Genomic DNA, 17,785 nt, shown 5'->3' on the forward strand with positions numbered 1-17,785 from the left:
CTGGCGATTCCAGAATACAGCCAAGTGTACATGAGCACGCCACCAACATTGCGGGTCGATCCATTGTACATGCCAATTAAAAGAAGATGGACACTGCTAGAGTTTCAAGAAGCCAAAAGGCATGACTCGCATGTGTGCTATAGCTTCCCAATCTTTATACGAGCAACATTTGCCCACATTCACGAACAAAGACAACAGATATTGACATGGATACGGGCATGGCGCAACGTTCTTGATGCCGCTGTGGTAGCCAGTGTCAGATTTTTGAAGTTACTGATGGTGCTCATAGACCAACCAAAGGAGCATTATGATGGCTATGAGGTAGAACACTTGAGGGTTGACATGAACCAAGGCCCATCAGATAGGGGGATCATGCTTTATTACCATAGGCTTCGATGTCTTCCAGGATACATGCACATCACTTTTGAAGACATGGAGGATATTGGATTCTGGAGATCCCATTCGGCTTTCAAATGAACACTTAAGAAGCTCCAATCCAGGAGAAACTTTTACCAACATGAGTTCAGTGACCAGGTCTTTCGACCTCGGTAACAGGTTCTATGGACAGAACCTACATCAGGAAGGGGGGCATGTTAATCCCATTTTGGATTAACAAATATTATTCTCAATTTAGGACATTAATAAGTGTCATGAAACAGCACTATAAAAGTTGTACATTATGAGATATTGGCCACCCAAGGCCTAGGAAGTGAGTTTTCGGTGCCCAAGTGTGAATAAGGACCAAATGTATATAAGGCATTTTCTCATAATGAAAAGACACAATCCCCTTTGTGCTATAGAGATCTCTCCCTTGTGTCTTGAGAGAGATTGAAGGAGTGAGAGCATTCTAGCATTGTGCCTCTTTCATGCTTGTGTGATTCATGCTTGTGTGAGAGAGTGAGAGAGAGAGTAATTGCCTTATGCTACGGTGTGAGCGACTCTACGGTGACAACGTGGAGGTGGAGCTTGGAGTTTGGAGTAAGCTTGGAGGCCTTAAGGGACTCAAGTTTGAAGCATTGGTAAGTACCCTATGACGGTTGTGATCTATTGCTCATCCTTTAGGTGAATGTGTAGAGTTCCCTCTTGGAGGTGTGGTAGCCCATAACAATGAGGGTAGTCCAAAGATGGAAAATTAGGGTAGGGCCATCTCACATAAGTATTCAATAATATAGTATGAATTTTGGACTACATATATTACATTGATTTTCTATATCTATAAAGTTTGGGATAATACATACTTTAGAGTATTGTGCTTGCTATACATATTCAAGCACTTTTATTTTATCTCATGGTGGCTTCATAGATACCATTAAGAAGCCATCAATTTGGACTCGTTAACTTTGTATTAGGTAGGGCCTTTCCTGATAAGAAACTCTCAAATAAGAGTAAAGCTCGAGTTGGTTGTGTCATTGGAACCATGTGCCCTGCTCCTCTCACAGTGGCATATGTTAAGTTTCCATAACTCATTGTCCAACCACCAACCTGTAAACAACCTTGCAAGTTAAATGTGGATAAAAATCACATGATAAAGCAAGTACACTGAAGAAGGAGAAAAAAAGGACCTGTCCCTTCCTATACCAAGCTCTATAAGCTTCTGTCCTCGTGAGATTCATGCTTCGTGCTAGCTCATTAACTATTGTTCTTGTGCCAGTTAAAGGAATAATAGAGTCCAGATCCCCACTACCAAAAGAGAGGATAAAGGGTAAGCAAAAAGTGTATTATTTAAAGGATCAAAAGACTAACCAAATTGCCTTTCTAAGCATGCAAGTGATTCGCAAGATGTTAATTTTCACAAACTGATACTACTTTCATGAGCACAATTGATGTAAATTATAAAAGGAAAATTTTACCTGTAAATCCAAAGACGGATTCCATGGTTCAAAATGTCTTTAAGGTAAGGTCTCATCTTAAGATTTGCATCAATACTAGAATAGTTCAAAGATGTAGTGCTGGACATCACATGTCAATGATTGGAATAAGTTCATTTGTAAATTACTCCACACACACATATAAACTTGATTTGTAAACTTCTTCATATGTACATGCATGCATTCACATATGTAGTTATGAATGTATGTAGGTATACATATGCATGTGTGTACATATGTATGTATGCATGTGTAAGCATATATGTGGGCACACACCCATGCACATAGTGATGATTATCACCAAAAAAGAGAAATGCAATACAAACACACAACTTTGGGTGTACCTTCACAATGTCCAACTGTGCACACATCCACTCACACAATGATGATCGTCACCAAAAAAGAGAAATTCAATGCCAAAGACAAACTTTGCATATACCTACACAATGTCCAATTGTAGCTTAAATGTGTAGTATTGGCATGAAGTGCTTCTTGCACCTCTGGAAGATTCATGTAAAACCCTATTTCACTTTCCATGCATACATCCACTCCTAGGCTAAAGTTATGAACCTGTCATAATAGAGAGAGTAAACAATAGTAGATGAATATAGAACGAAGACTACACAAATCTTGCACTTTGTTTTGCCACAAGTTAATATTTTTAACACATTCAAAATTAAAGAAATAAATTCAAATGATATGCACATGCCTTTTCATTAAGCCGTATCTCTTGCTCTGCAATTGATGTATAGCAGACATCAATGTCAACATCATAGAAGTTTATGAAGTGTCCTTCCACAATGTAGGTGTTAAGATAACGGTTGCACTTTATAGACTCATTGTGAGTAGGAGAAATTTTAGTGTAGTCGTTGAAATTGCAGGAGTTTGTGATTCCATCAAAGGTCTCATCCGATAAGATTCCATGAGACCACATATATAAATATTTATTATAAATGTCTATTGCTAGGTCTAAAAGTGGATTTCCAATCTACATAACCCAAAAAAAACCATTGTAACTTAAGCCTAATCCAAATCAATCCCTTAGAATAAGAAGAATCAAAGGAGAAGGATTAAATATTAGGGAATCATAACCCCTAAATGCACTTGTGTACTTACAACTACTCCCTTTAAGTTGAAAATAGGAATGCTTGATCTACCATTATACTCCAACAAAAGAGAGGCTAGTTGTGGAATATAATGACCTGCAATATTTGGAAAAAAATCTATCCATTAACATTTTTTGTGTTTACCTGTATGAGAAATGAGTTTTTACTATGTGTAGTACTGAGTATTTACATTTATAAGGGGTGTGGTGTTTATTATCTTTTGATGTATTTGAATTACAGAGTCGAGTTGTTAATAGCAATCGAGCTCTTAAGTAGCCACCTTATAAAGGTATGCAATATAATTACTTACAAGAACTTATATGTGTATATGTATATATGTACACACACACACACACACACACACACACACACACACATATGATATGTGGTTTTATTAGAATCTAGACAAGAGGGGATGAGCATGGGGGTGGGGGGTGTGCATGCACACATGTGGTTTTATTAGAATCTAGACAAGAGGGGATGCACATGGGGGTCAGGGGTGTGCATGCATGCATGTGCATGTAGAGAAGTAAGATTACCTGCATAACTTTCACCAGTCAAAAAAAAATCTCTAGTCTTGTATTCTGGAAACTTTTCAAACCATCGTAGGAGGAATGCTAAAGAATCTTGAGCTGTATAAGGTATTCTTCCAAGGTTAGTTAGCATCTTTTTACCAAAAAAGTAACAAAAAAGATCATTCAATACATCTAGAGAAAGTTAAGCCAACTTGACAGTTTTGCAAGTATGTAGGTATTCTCCAATAACCTATCAATAAAGCTATGTTGAGAATATAGGTACATGTTTGAAAAATAAGAATAAAATTATTTCATAAAGTTTCTCATATAACAACACGAATTTTAAGAGACCTTTCACCTTCCCTACCCCTTAAAAAATATCATTTACACCCACATAGACATTTAAACCTTTCCCTATTGGATCAAAATATCATATAGTACACCCACACATAGACATATATACCTTCCCCTAGTGGATCAAAACTTTTGAGACTCATTTCAAACCCATTTTTTCTGTATGTTTCAAAAATCTCACCATTAAGCCTTCTAATGAGCTAGGGATAAATTTGTATTCAAAATGCAATTATGCAAGTTTTTGCTAAGAGACATCATATTGCCATATATTACTCTCTAGAATACCCTACACCATGGCTACACGGCTTCTTCTCTGCTCGATTTCCACCTCTACCATGGTACATTGTATACTAAACTTGAAACTTAAGAGATAGTTGTAAATGCACAATAATCCTTGAAGGATGAATACTCAAAATAAGTGGGGCACCTTCATTGGATTCTCTAAATTCAGGGTATATGATTCATGGTGAGTGCCTCTACACAATTCTACAAATTTAGAGTTTGTGCCACTACATGATTTTTTAGATTGAGGGTAAAATTAAATAGGGCAAATGTAGAACCATCATCCCTCACAAATCCATCCCAAACACTAACTATATGTGTCATGTCTAGGCTATTAATGTTCAACTTCTTGCACAAGAATTTTCTCCCTCTTAATAAGTACTTGGATTACCAATAGAGGTCACACTGTACTCCTATCATAGCACATACATAGATTTTCTACTCTAATATACTATTGTTCTTCAAATTTCTTTTGTTTCATCTAGAAGTATCCTTGCAAGCCTAATGAGGTTGCAATAAAATCCAACACAATGGAAAACATCTTATGAGAACATGCAATACAAGGCTCAACAAGTAACTAGAGATGTGTATTGGCCTGAGTCTAGAGTACACTAGGAAGATTCCAAGAACAGAACAAGATTAAGAAACGAAACCACCCTCCATGTGATGTCACAAATAAATGCACTCTCTGGTGGGGACACAACCATTTTTAACCTTGTGTGGCGATATATGAACCTCATGTCCATTATCATGTGGAACCTTGAGAAACCTTGTCCAACACCATATTAGTGAATTTGGGAATTTCCTAATTCCCATTTTTAAATCCTTAAAAAAGGGGACATGGATAACATGTTTGTAAGTTTCTCAAAACCCTATCATATGACCTATCGTTGGAAAGCGCTTGAAAAATGGAATCTAAAGAGCTATAAAGCGCTCATTTTGGATTAGTGGTGTTCAAGTTATGGTTAATCCAAACTTTTGACCACGTGTCCCAAACTTGTGGGAAATTCCCATATTCCCCAATATGGTGTTGTCCGCGTAAGTCAAGGGAAGAAAACACATATCACAGGCAATAAAATCTACCAAAAAGAAATTTGTTCTTGAGCATTCAAACTAAATTAATAATCTTTCATACTAATCTACAAGAAAGCAATTTGGTCTTGAGAATTCAAACTAAATCAATTAATCTTTCATACTATAAAGCCTCTTTAAATAAAAAACAAGATAGGCTTATTTTGAAGAAAGTGTTGTATAGAAAGGACAATATAGGCTTGCTATTCAAAAGAAGAGCTAGGTAGGCTCACCTTTGTAAGAGGGAAAAAGAAGCCTAATCTAAACACAATGCACAATATTAACATATCCTATAAGAGAGATAGACATGTGCATCCTAAAAAGGAGAGTGACATTACATAGCCCAACTTGGGAAAAGGTATTTCTTAAAGGTAAGATTATGAGGCATTTTAGTTGAGAAGACATGCTTTAGAAGACAAAGGCTATGCCTAACATGGCTTGAGCTCAATAGGCATCAATATATTGGAAAGTCACATAGGGTTAAATATAAGCATCTAATATGTCTTGAATACAATAAGCATCAATATATTGGTAAGTCACATAGGGTTCACAGTCAAATGGAAGAGCCCATGAGAGGATCATTTTGAGTCCAGTGAACCTTCATTAGAGAATAAGAGCACCTTAGATTACCTGTCTTGGTGTCATTGGTGGTGAGATCGGAGGTGGTATTTGAGTATGAGAACCCAACTCCAGCAGGTGACTCCACAAATAGAAGATTCGATGCTGCCATGAATAAACTTACATTAGTTAGATAACATGTCTTTTTCATGGCATGTGCAACTTTAGAAGTTTTTTTTGGGTAGCCATGTGCCCCTCACAAAATGGGCACTCTTCACAATAATCAGTTATTATTGAAACATAGAGTGAACTATCCCACATGGTTCAAAAACTTAATGAAATCTTCTAGTTTGGCAAGGTACACACATGAAAAAATTACATGCAACTGAGCATCCATCTCTCTCTCTCTCTCTCTCTCTCTCTCTCTCTCTCTCTCTCTCTCTCTCTCTCTCTCTCTCTCTCTCTCATGTTTTCCATTCTTTTATTTAGACCAATGTGTCATAGTCTCCTTCTCTCTTTGACCAATTAGAATGGTAATCTCCTTCTCTTAGATCAATTAGAAACATAGGTAATAGCATCTCCCTATAGCCTACATGATAGAGATGATTTATAGCTTCCACCAAATGGGTTTTCAGGATAGCGTACACTACTTTTATGTCAAGGAAGAGGCAAGGGGACAAATTTGGGTCAAGTTAAGGTTCATCATCTTTGCTTTTTCTCTTTTGATAAGCTCTTAATCAACTAGTCTAGGTGACGATTTGTATTGATCAAGAGGGGAAGGGAAAATGTGTGGCTTTCATTCCTAGATTTGTGTTGGGGAAAGGAAAGGTTGGTTGGGCATAGATTCATTGTAGGAGGAACATTAGAGCGAACGGCACCAATGAAATAAACAAGGGAAAAATATAGGGAGGATGAAGAGCACATGAGGCAAAGGAACAAGGAGGGAGGGCAAACTCAGATGAGGAGGCTCATAGGGGGTGACCAACCTAAGGTATGACCTGAAGGTTTACACCCCTGATACTAAGGTTGTAAACTTGATATTAAAAATAATTAAAATGGCTCATTTTTATATCATGTGTTTATCCTGCAATGTGTATAGCTTGTGGAGTGTTGCAACCCTTGAGTGTGGAAATATCCACTCATATGGTTTCTTGATTTAGTGTGAGGACCTCTTGCTTTGGTGAGTGTTGAAGGTCGCCTTGGTGATGCCAAAGCACCCCTGTGCTTGAATGTAAAAAATATATTTGTTGTGTTATTTTTATTGTTTGTATATTTTTTGTTTTGTTTTTGTAAAGCAAAAAAGGGGGGGAGAGGGGGGGTGTGGTGGGTGGGCAAGGAAAGAGGGGGGTGGTCTGAAAAGAGGTGGGGGCATTGTGCATGCGGTGATGTATGTGCACGATGTGCATGCACAAAGTGGAATATACACACAATGCACGTGCATGCACGAGTGGAAGATGTGTGCGCACATGGGTGTGTGATTGTGGGAGGGTGCACATGCATGTCTAAGATGTAAAAGGATGGGTGCACGTGCTTGCATGTAAAGTGTGTGCATGTGCATTGTACATGTGTATGCGCGTGCTACCTGTATGTGCATATGCCTTATTGTGTGAGCTTCTTTCATTGCATCCACTTAAGTTCTTTGAGTAGTCCACCCAATAATTGTGCCATATTTTTTATAATAGAAAAAACATTTCCTTTGTGGAGTTTTCTTTTCACTACATCAGGGCTAAAATTTGAAGGCCTACCCTAACGTTCAATTTCAAGGCCATAAACTAGTTTGACCTTCAAAATATATATGTTTATGTGAAAAATTTAGATAAATTTTCTAAATAGTGGCCTTTTTTGCGACCCTATTTTCGAAGAGGCCTTCTATAGAAGGTTTGAAGGGTTTTGATGCCCTCTGAAGACTTCAAATTTCAGCACTGCTATTTCTACTCATTTAAAAAATAAGCTTTCTTTTAGCCTTACATATTATATTAAATGGTTTTACATATGATAGTAAATGGTCTTATAAACTCTAAGCATCACAAATTTCAAAATCATTTTGTAAATAAGAGTACCCATCTTTTCTTTCTTTTTTAAATCTTATTTGAAGTAAAACTTGTTATTTGGATATATTATTGACGATGAACTACTAAAAAACATTCGTATATAATTCTATGCATTCATAAGGATTTGATTTTTTGCAATGCCTTTGTTAAAGGTAAGTCGAAGCCTTTGTTGAAGTATTTCCTTCGAGAATATTTAAGAAGTAATGGGAAATAATGTTGGAAGTTCAAAAAATATATAAAAAGTTAAAAATAGTGGAAAAAATAAATATTAGCTCTTTCTCTTCTTCATGCCAGTGAGGGAATCAGTGTAGAGAATGAGATGAGCATTCTATCGAATAAAGTATGAATTAAAAAATAGTAACCAATCAAATTGACTCATAAATTGTAATCAATAGAATCTATTATCTTTTTCGACGAACAGGTGGGAATGGCCACTCCCCCCTCTAAATTCTTGACACGAAATGGACTTGGCTCCTCCCGTCGTCTGCCCGCTATTCCGGCCTGGAGTAATGGGGGAGGCGTAACAATCATTCTCTACCTCGCTTGCATATTTTACTGAGTGAGCCAATTAGTGTAAAGACTCATCTATTCACAGGTTAGAATTATGAAAAAATCCCTAAGATTTTTTATTGCCTTTATTTTATGATTTAATTATTTTATTTAATTATAAAATTGGCATTTAGTATACATTTTCTGAACTAAAACTGGGTAGATTGAAAAATGTGTTTTTATTGCACATTGCTCACATACACGGCCTATCTGTACGAGCCTAGAGGATCGAGGCTCAGACATCTAGCCGCAAGGTAGCCTTTCCAACCAACCAATCTCATGACTCTGCTCCACTGGCCCGTTGAGTGCGTCATCGCGCGTTTACCTTGCAGGGTCTCACCCTTCACTTGCCTTCATGCCCGGCCTGTCTCCACAGCCTAGACTCGGGACTTTCCATCCTGTGACGGTTCCATGTCCCGCCAGCCCGGTCGTGTCTCGCCCCGTCCACGCCCCGTCCGCACGGCACGGCTCCACCGTTTCAGTCCCATTTCCACATATCGGCAATCTCGCCGCCATCAAGGTGGAGGCACTCGGCATCACGGAACCTCACTCGCAATGCGAGAGGCCTAGCGTGCCTACCCACTGTGTGAGTGCTTCTACATGTGCCTAGACATGGGTCTATGCTACGCCGCTCCCTTGCACCTCATCCCCATATAGATACATACTTTTTGGCGCGGGCTAGCATACCCAGGGCCTTGGATAGTATTCCCAACCGTCACACTATCAAGGGTTCCCCTCTCATGGGTGCCCTTGCCTCTATCTCTGCAACCCATTCACATTATGTAACACCCACCTATCCACCCCTCCCCCCAGGCTCCCCCAGTCACTTATGAATATATTAGTAGCAACAATTACTGGGGCAGCCAACAACCATAGAGCCAAAATTTCTAGATGCACAATCTCTAGCCCAGCCTAGCTCCATAACCAATGCAACTTGACATTTGACAGCCTATCCCACTCCAACTCTACCAATAACCTAGGATCCACAGTCTTCGAGCGAGAGGTTAGCTTCATCTCTATTTTCCAATATTTGAAAAATTTCCCCTCCCCTTTGTTTGCCATTTTCCAAAAAAAAAACTCCTTTTTCTCTTTTACAAAAAAGACCCCTTGTGTTTCCTAATTTGATGCATAGAAAAACAAAAAAATGAACACCCATAGAGCTTTTTGGGACACATATCTAAGTAACATTAGGACTCTGTCCTTATTGCTTGAAGACTGTAAATTTAGCATGCTACCATTGTTTTCAACCTTGAGTCGAGAAAATGACACAACACATGCATACAATATAAAGCAGTAAACCACTACGAGTATTAAGTAATATATGTATGATTGTGTGATATAAGGACTCATACATTTGGAATATTGAGACGCAAATGAATATGACCCATATAAGCATGTGGTACAAGCACTTATATCTAAATCTAAATCTAATTGGGCTTCCATGACCGAGGTTTGTTTTTCTTTCCTATCTTACACAATCCTAGAAGTTGTGGCCCCCATAGCCATGATTGTTGAGTCGTACACTCTTTTGCATGAAACATTGAGCTCAGGAATTGTAAAACATTAGATGCACTCTTAACTCAATGGCACCTCAAGAATGATAATGTTATAATGGGTATGCTTTTTCTTAACCCTACCTTTTTCACTTTGGTTATAAGTGACAAGTGTTTCCAATCGGCCTCAAATACACCCGGACGGACGACATATTCTCATGAAATTGGCCATCCACTTCATGGAACTTTGTGTGCTCAAAACTCCTGAAATTATGGTGACAAACGGATTGGATGCCACCGAAAAGCATGCTAGGATTTGAACTCGGGACCTCCCATCTCACAATCACAAACCGCTACACACCCATTGACAAAACTCTCCAAATTTTCCAAAAAAAAACCCTTTAACATTGTAAGGGTGTAAATTGTTTAGAAAAAACATGCACTAGTTCAATTGTGACGTGGAATAAGTTCAAAATGGACACGTTGAAAGGAAGGGGTAGCCAACGAATAAAGTTTACAATAGCTGGAAAGCGTGATTCTTTTATGCACAAATGCCACACTTCTCAAGGGAGGCTCGAGAGCACAGAGTCCAGAGACTCTCTCTCTCTCTCTCTCTCTCTATCTCTATCCCTATGCCCCACCGTTGGTCGTATATGCCCTCATGTTGCATTCTACCGACGTTAATACCCCTCTCTCTCTCTCTATATATATATATGCAAAAAAATTTTATCACAGCTCTCTCTCTCTCCAACGCTCGCTCACTCTCCCCCCCCCCCTCTCTCTCTCACACGCTCATTTACTCTCCCTCTTTCTCACTCACACTCGTAATTAGCTCTGTCTATCCCACACTCCCTCTCACTCATTCACCTCCCTCTCTCTCACTCACACTCGTAATTAGCTACCCACTCTCTCTCTCTCTCTCACCCACACGTAAATATCTAGAATTTTTCCCGAACATTTACGAACCTTTGTTCCAAGAGTGCTTGTTTCGAACCAGCCCTCTCCCGAAGCCATTAGGATAAAACGGACCCAACTCTTGAAATGCACCATAGCCAACAGAAGAGCAGCCAGGCCCTGGAAACATCAGCTGCAACTTTGATCAGCATGCTAAAAATAATGTAGCACCAAGGCTTTATGTTCAGTAGTCCTTCAGTCCTGACACTCGGGAATTCAAAGTATCAACTCAGTAAATAAGGCGAATTGAGGGAGAGAGAGAGAGAGAGAGGCCATACCACCATTGAGCCAGAGAGTGAGGGGTTTGGAGCGTGGGTGTGTTTTTGCCTCTACAAAATAGTAGAAGAGAGCACGCCCAGCTGCCTCATCCACGACAATGTACCCTGCATACTGCTTGAAGGGGACCTTTGGCTGCCCTGGCAGCCTCTCCACCAAGTCAGCTTCCGCAGCACCCTCTACTTCTACCAGTGAACCTTGCTGCACAGCTATCACCACAACAAAAGCAACCCAAAAAGCACACCTCACTGCAGAGCCCTGCAAACTCTCAGCCATAACTGGTAGCTTCGCCTTCTACACACTGCCATGCAGGCCTCAAATTTAAAGGGGCTATATGGTAGTGTGTAAAGGTCACTTGACATTAATATGGGTGTCTTTCTCTGAAAGGTACATAATTGAAATTGAAATTTGAAGGTAGTTTACTAGGCTTAGAACTTCATTGGAAAGGAACAAATTGAGCCACCTTTCTTAGAACGATACATAAATGAAATATTAAACTTCTACAAAATTTCTTTCATTAGCAAAAACTTGGAAGTTATTACGATCTTCATTATTTTTAAAAAATTGCTAGAGGGGTCGTGCGACAAGCCCAGATTCAAGTTTATGACAATCTTCAAATTTTTTTTTAAAAAAAATGCTAGAAGGGTAATGAATTACATGCCACGTGTGTAGAATCGAACCCTAAATCTCCACACAGGGAGTCAAGCGTACTATCGTTCACCTACAAATGAAAAAACCTTCATATTTGAGGACTTTCTGGAGTGAACTCGGCACTTAAAACTACTATACATACATACATACATACATACATACATATATATATATATATATCCATCCCTCCATCCAGTGTACACATTATATTATTTGGTCAATGAAGCAACCACACCACTTTGCTACACCTACAATTGCCGTAGGAGTTCTTCTTCTCTACCTACATGATTTAAAACGCAAACAATTTGCTGGTACTTTAATATATTACTTGGGATTAAGTAACAATCTTCGTAATTTTTTAAATAGTGTTTAAAAAACACAAAACAAATTGTTAGTAGTGATATATATATATATATATTTTTTAAAAATGAGATTAAGAAAATGGAACGATGATATATATATATATATATATTTGATGAGATTGAAAAATGGAAAGCTGCGTAGATGTGTACAAGCTTGACGAAAGTTTGAGGATGATGTCGATGCGCAGAGCTTGTCGCCATTCGGAACTCTATGGAGCTCAGAAAAAACCGTCTTAGGAGTTTTAGGACCTGTTCCCACGTACTGCCACCAGTCAGTCATTCGCACTGTTGAAGTGCGCATATGTCCAAACAGAAGCGCGTGTGGATAAGCTGTGCTATTGGGCGTAATAATCCCACATATATGACAAATTGGTCGCCTGCATCCATTCTTTTTGAGGCATCCACTCTTTATAAGGAGATTCCTTTTGGGGTGGTTGGGCAGGGTCTTATCGTGGGGACCAGTGCTGAAATTTAAAGCTTTCTCGATGCATCGAAGCCGTTGAAAAGAAAGGCACAGAAGACCACTATTTCAAATTTTTAGAAGTTTATAGCCTTCAAACTTAAGGAAATTTCAACCTTGGTAGGCATGCATGTGGCCCTAGGCGCGTACATGACCTGGTGTCTAGCATATTCTTCTCAATTCTTTATCATTTCTTTCTCAAACTTTGTTTTTTATAATAATGGAAAAATAGACCCTTGTGGACTACATCCAATTGACTCGAAAAAAGTGATGAACTTGAAGGCACCATGTGTGAACTCCACCCCCATCCAATTGGCTCCCTGTGTATTTTACAAGATTAAGTTTGGAAAAAAAGTGATGAACCTGAAGGCACCATGTGTGAACTCCACCCCCACCCTCGATTATAATCAAAATTTTAAAATAGTTGGCTACTCATTTTGATGGTATGTATGATTTTTCTCGATATGTTTGAATTGCAAGGTGGTGTGGATGCCCATGTTTCATTAGTCCATAAAGCCTTATGTAGGATCAACCTCAAAAGACAAGAGAGTTTGGGGGTATTATTATAGACCATGTATATTCAAATCTAAAACTCCATTGCCTTCTGTCCCCAGTTTAGGTAGCACCTACAGTTCAATTTAACATGGAGGGGGGTTTGAGTTCTTTGAAATGAGGGACTGGAAGTAACTTGTTAGAACATTTCCACACTATAGCCGTGAAAATCATAGGTCCTCTGATCTAAATATATTTAACCAAGTGGTTATCTCGTATGGGCAGTCTTCTTAAGGTATTCCTCAATAAGCCTAAAGATTTTTTGTAATTCATTTCTTGATAGCCATCTATAAGTCTAAAAATCCCAACATCCCCCTAGGTGGCAAGCCCCTTACTACTAAGCTTGTAAGCTGCATGAGGCAGCCATTCATTTGGAATATAGTCTTGGTAGCCAACCGAGAACCAGATAGAATCCTTGTGGGTAAATCTTGGCTTTAAATATGAGATTCCTAGTAAATGCAAGATTAATTTTACATTTGTTCCACACCTTCTAGATCCTTTTGACTAGCTCACTATCTTTAGCTTTAATCTATTTTTACTTAGAAGAGTAAGGTAATCAGGGGAAGCTTCCTTCATCTTGCCATCCCTTTAATGAAAAAGGAAGGGACATCGCTCCTTATCATCCATTTGCCACCAATCTAGCAGCTAGCTTACAAATATCCTATAGACCTAGACCACCTTCCAACTTTGGGAGGAGGGTGCAATGTTCCTTTGGGAATTTTGAAGGAATAAAATTTTCCACTCCATAAGAAGCTCCTGCAAATGGTATCAAGGGTTTTGATATCATAGATCGTGGAAGGAATAAGAATGTGCACCAGAATCCTTCCCACCATTCTTTGCTAACGATTCTTCCACTTGTCAAATTTCATTGTGACTTTGTTCATAACCCATGGCCATCTCTGATGTAGGCTGACTCCAAAACACATTGGGATACCCAAAAACCTAAAGATTTTACCTTTTGAAAAATTTTTATAGCCTTGATTGAGCAACCATTGGGAGGGTTCTTGGAGCAACTTGTGATCCCCACGTTCTTTTATGATTAATCCTAGATCTGAATGCCAAGCAGAAGATATGAAAACACTTCCAAAATGAAGGAATGGATTGAGGATCATTATGAAACCATATTGTTCATGTCATTAGAAAATTGTTGTAGACACATTTGATTTTGATTATACCAGGTTTCCTCATTACATCCTCCATAAGCTAGCATAGAGCATTAGCCACAATGGCATATAGCAGGGGAGCAAGAGAACATCCTTGTCTTATTCATCTTCTTAAAATAAATGGACCACACAGAGAGGAGTCCACTTACACCTATTTTTATACTGGCATTACCAAAAAGAGTGTATACAGCTTTAATGAGCCTTGGACCAAGCCCCATGTCATGTATAGATTAAAGAAACAAGTCTCATTCCAATCTATCATCATAAGCTTTGGTAAAGACCTTGTAGGCTAATGATAACATAGTTATGGGTTTCCAGCTACCAATCTCTTCTTTGGTATCACTTTTATGGATTAGCTTCCACTCTCAACTACATTGAGGGTAGACTAAACAACCTAGGGTCAGCATGGAACTAGCCTGACTTAACCCGTTTTGTCTTGATTGTAGGAGAAGTATGAGGATTGGCTTATGGTCAAAAAGTTAGGTTGAGTTTAGCACCTAGACTTTGGTTTTATTGACTGAAACCATTATGCTGACTTTAGGAGAAGTATGAGGATTGGCTTATGGTCAAAAAGCTGGGTTGACTTTTTAGCTTATGATCAAAAAGCTGGGTTGACTTTAGCACATGGTCTCTGATTCTATTGAAGGTTAAAACCATGGAATTGTTTACATAGCATCTTTCAAGACAGATTTCTTGATGTGCTCATTAGTTCTTCCATTTGACCAAGTAAATTCGGCACCCTTGTGTACTTCCAAAGGATCATGAAAGTGTTTACATTCCATCCAATCATCTAGTTCAAGACCTTTGAGGGTGGTCCTAAACATTAGTTCTTCCATTTGACCAAGTAAATTCGGCACCCTTGTGTCCTTCCAAAGGATCATGAAAGTGTTTACATTCCATCCAATCATCTAGTTCAAGACCTTTGAGGGTGGTCCCCAGTCCTAAACATCTATCCTTAAGGTCTTAAACCATATTGAAATCCCTAGCTAGCACAATAGGTCTAATTACATAAGAGACCTCCATAAGGTCGGTCAAACCAGATGCATATAGAGAAACAATGTAAAATGGAGATTCCATAAACATTTTAATGGCAACCGTCGAACCAAATGCATATAGAGAAACAATGTAAAATGAAGATTCCATATACATTTTAATGGCAGCCTAATGATTTGTTGGATAAATAACGTGTCCTTGGGTAGAGCTGGCCCATCGATTATGAACACCGATGGGCTGCACCACCACTGCCCAAGTGTGATTACTTGTGAACCACTGTAATTCTTTTGAGACTCTTTTCAAGTTGGAAAGTAGCAACTCTGGAGAGACTTTGACTTCTTATAGACATATATAGTCTAAAACTAAATTTTCCTGAAAAATCCATTTGTTGATCATCTGAGCTTTGCTAGGATTAGTTAACCCTTTAATGCTGAATGTGATAAAATCTTGTTAATCATTATTTCCTTTGAGTTTTAGTAGGGACTAGCTTTGTTCTCCCAACACGATTCTTCTCTAGGTGGATAAGAGACTCCATACTATTCCCCAATTTTGGAGATCCTTCTTTTAGCTATTGATTTTTCTTGTGCTGAATCAGAAGTAACAACGGGTGTGATGATGTTGAAAGGGCATGTTCTGAGAGGGATTTCCTTTTTCCAGGGTGATAGAGGAAATATCCCTAGGGAGTTTTTCTTCCTCCGGTGTTGGGAAAATTACTAGGCCAACCTCATGGAAATCTGTATCATAATTTTCTTTCTCAATGCTACTTATATTAATCTGGTTTTGTGTGCTAGGCACAATTTTAACATCTTCAAGTTGCTAATCATGTATGTCCTTCAACTCAACCAGTAAGGGTGAAAACCTATTCTAGTTTTTTCCTTTGGGGATAGGCTTTTGTTGGGAGAATCTTGGAGCCCTACCTTTTCTATTGACTTATTGAAACCCATCTCTGTTTGTTGGAACCTCCTGGTATAGCAGGAAGTTTCTCTTTCTCAGCAGGGCGGTAGGGGGATTTTTAAGCGAGTAATGCTCGGTTGATAAGCTTCTTGGGCAGAGACCCCTGGTAGATTTTAATCCCAGATGGCATCCTCAGGCCTTGATTGAGATTGACCTAAGTAAGGATTTGCCAGAATAAGGAGATGTTTTGGCCTTGACAGATTTTCTTTTCAAAAATCTTCACATTGACTGTGTTTATGATTATCATTTTCAAAGTCTAAGTGAGTAATCCAAGGCAAGTTGCCCTTCTCTTCTCTCAGCATGTCTTCCCTCCTGCATGATATTTCACTTTTGCCTACCCTTTTACATGAAGGTCATGTAGTTTACCTACATCTACAACAAGAGCTATTGTTGGAATTAGGGTTGCAGGAATGCACACACAACTTCAAGAAGATGAGGAAGCTTGAGCACAACACAGTAGTGTATTATGAGTGCCAAAAATGAAAGATAACAAGCCCTAGAAGATAATGGGCGTATATACAATGCACGGGGGAAAAAACCTCCTAGTGAGGGAAAAAGTGCCCCGGCGGTCCTAAGTGTGTTCACACACATCACTACTATAATATGGTAACAAATCCCCCCTGGAGTGATGCGGTGAACAAGAGCTAGCACTCATGTATAGGGAAGTGTCTAGCTATGTGGACGAATCCACAAAAGGGAGTAAGCCCAAAGCTTTGCGAAAAGCTTCGAACTTCTCACGAGGCAGAGCCTTTGTGAAAAGGTCTGCAAGGTTATCCTGTGTTGGCACATAAGCCAAACTGATCTCTCCTGCAGAGAGTCTCTCCCTGACATAATGGTAGTGCACCTCAATGTGCTTCGTACGAGCATGGAACACTGGGTTCCGCGCAACTGCCAATGCGCTCTGACTGTCAGTGAAGATGGTGGTGGCAGATGGCTGCCCAACACCCAAATCAGCCATAAGGCGTCTGAGCCACACACACTCAACCGTAGCTGTGAAAGCTGCCCTGTACTCAGCTTCACAACTAGAAGTGGCCACAGTAGGCTGCTTCTTGCTCAACCATGATATGCATGAGCTTCCAAGCATGAAGCAAAAACCACTCGTGGACACGCGTGTGTCATAACAACCAGCCCAGTCAGAATCTGAAAAAGCATGTAAATCTGGCGGCAATGATCCCCCCTTGGGATAAAACAACCCAAGATGCCGAGTACCACTCAAATAGCGAAAGATACGCTTCACTGCCTGCCAATGCTTAATGCCTGGGCTATGCATAAATCTGCTCACCTGTGAGACTGCAAACTGAATGTCTGGCCTCGTAATGCATACATAAATGAGGCAATCAACAGCTGTCTGATAGAGTGTGACATCAAAGTGATCTCCAGCATCATGAAGACTCAACTTCAAACCTGTCTCCATTGGAGTAGCAATAGGCTTGCAGTCTTCAAGGCCAAATCTCCGCAACAATGTTTCAATATACTTTGTCTGACACAAAGCAATACCTCCATCACACTGCTTAAATTGTATCCCCAAATAATGATGCAAATGCCCCAAATCTGACATCTCAAAAGAGGCATT

General features: G+C 39.3%; 1 protein-coding gene across 3 annotated transcripts; it reads right to left on the minus strand.

Annotated features, from left to right (window-relative positions):
* Positions 1–1,171: 1,171 nt before the first annotated feature.
* LOC147624068 (serine carboxypeptidase-like 42) lies at positions 1,172–11,571 on the minus strand. 3 transcript variants are annotated; one of them, XM_086820727.1, is made up of 10 exons: positions 11,080–11,561; positions 10,814–10,921; positions 5,827–5,919; positions 3,514–3,606; positions 2,985–3,070; positions 2,578–2,856; positions 2,308–2,438; positions 1,851–1,949; positions 1,563–1,680; positions 1,172–1,482 (listed from the first exon to the last, which is right to left on the minus strand). In XM_086820727.1, exons 1-10 carry the CDS (start codon positions 11,351–11,353, stop codon positions 1,321–1,323), a joined length of 1,443 nt encoding a protein of 480 aa, XP_086676853.1. In that variant the 5' UTR covers positions 11,354–11,561; the 3' UTR covers positions 1,172–1,320. The 3 variants fall into 3 exon arrangements, 2 of the variants coding, with proteins under 2 accessions (XP_086676853.1, XP_086676854.1); XM_086820728.1 differs by lacking the exon at positions 3,514–3,606 and having other exon boundaries at positions 11,080–11,562; XR_015269251.1 differs by lacking the exon at positions 1,172–1,482 and having other exon boundaries at positions 2,312–2,438; positions 11,080–11,571.
* Positions 11,572–17,785: the final 6,214 nt, after the last annotated feature.

Source organism: Cibotium barometz, chromosome 26 (assembly GCF_041138505.1).
Source record: "Cibotium barometz isolate CiBa-2024 chromosome 26, ASM4113850v1, whole genome shotgun sequence".
Lineage (NCBI taxonomy): Eukaryota > Viridiplantae > Streptophyta > Polypodiopsida > Cyatheales > Cibotiaceae > Cibotium > Cibotium barometz.

Excerpts from the sequence above, each read along its gene's own strand:
- LOC147624068 (XM_086820727.1), bottom strand. The coding sequence starts at position 11,353 with ATGGCTGAGAGTTTGCAGGGCTCTGCAGTGAGGTGTGCTTTTTGGGTT. Across the intron at positions 5,920-10,813 it reads CAAGCACTCTTGGAACAAAG|CATCGAATCTTCTATTTGTG; the intron begins GTTCGTAAATGT and ends TATTCATGGCAG. Across the intron at positions 1,681-1,850 it reads ATCCGTCTTTGGATTTACAG|TGGGGATCTGGACTCTATTA; the intron begins GTAAAATTTTCC and ends CTCTTTTGGTAG.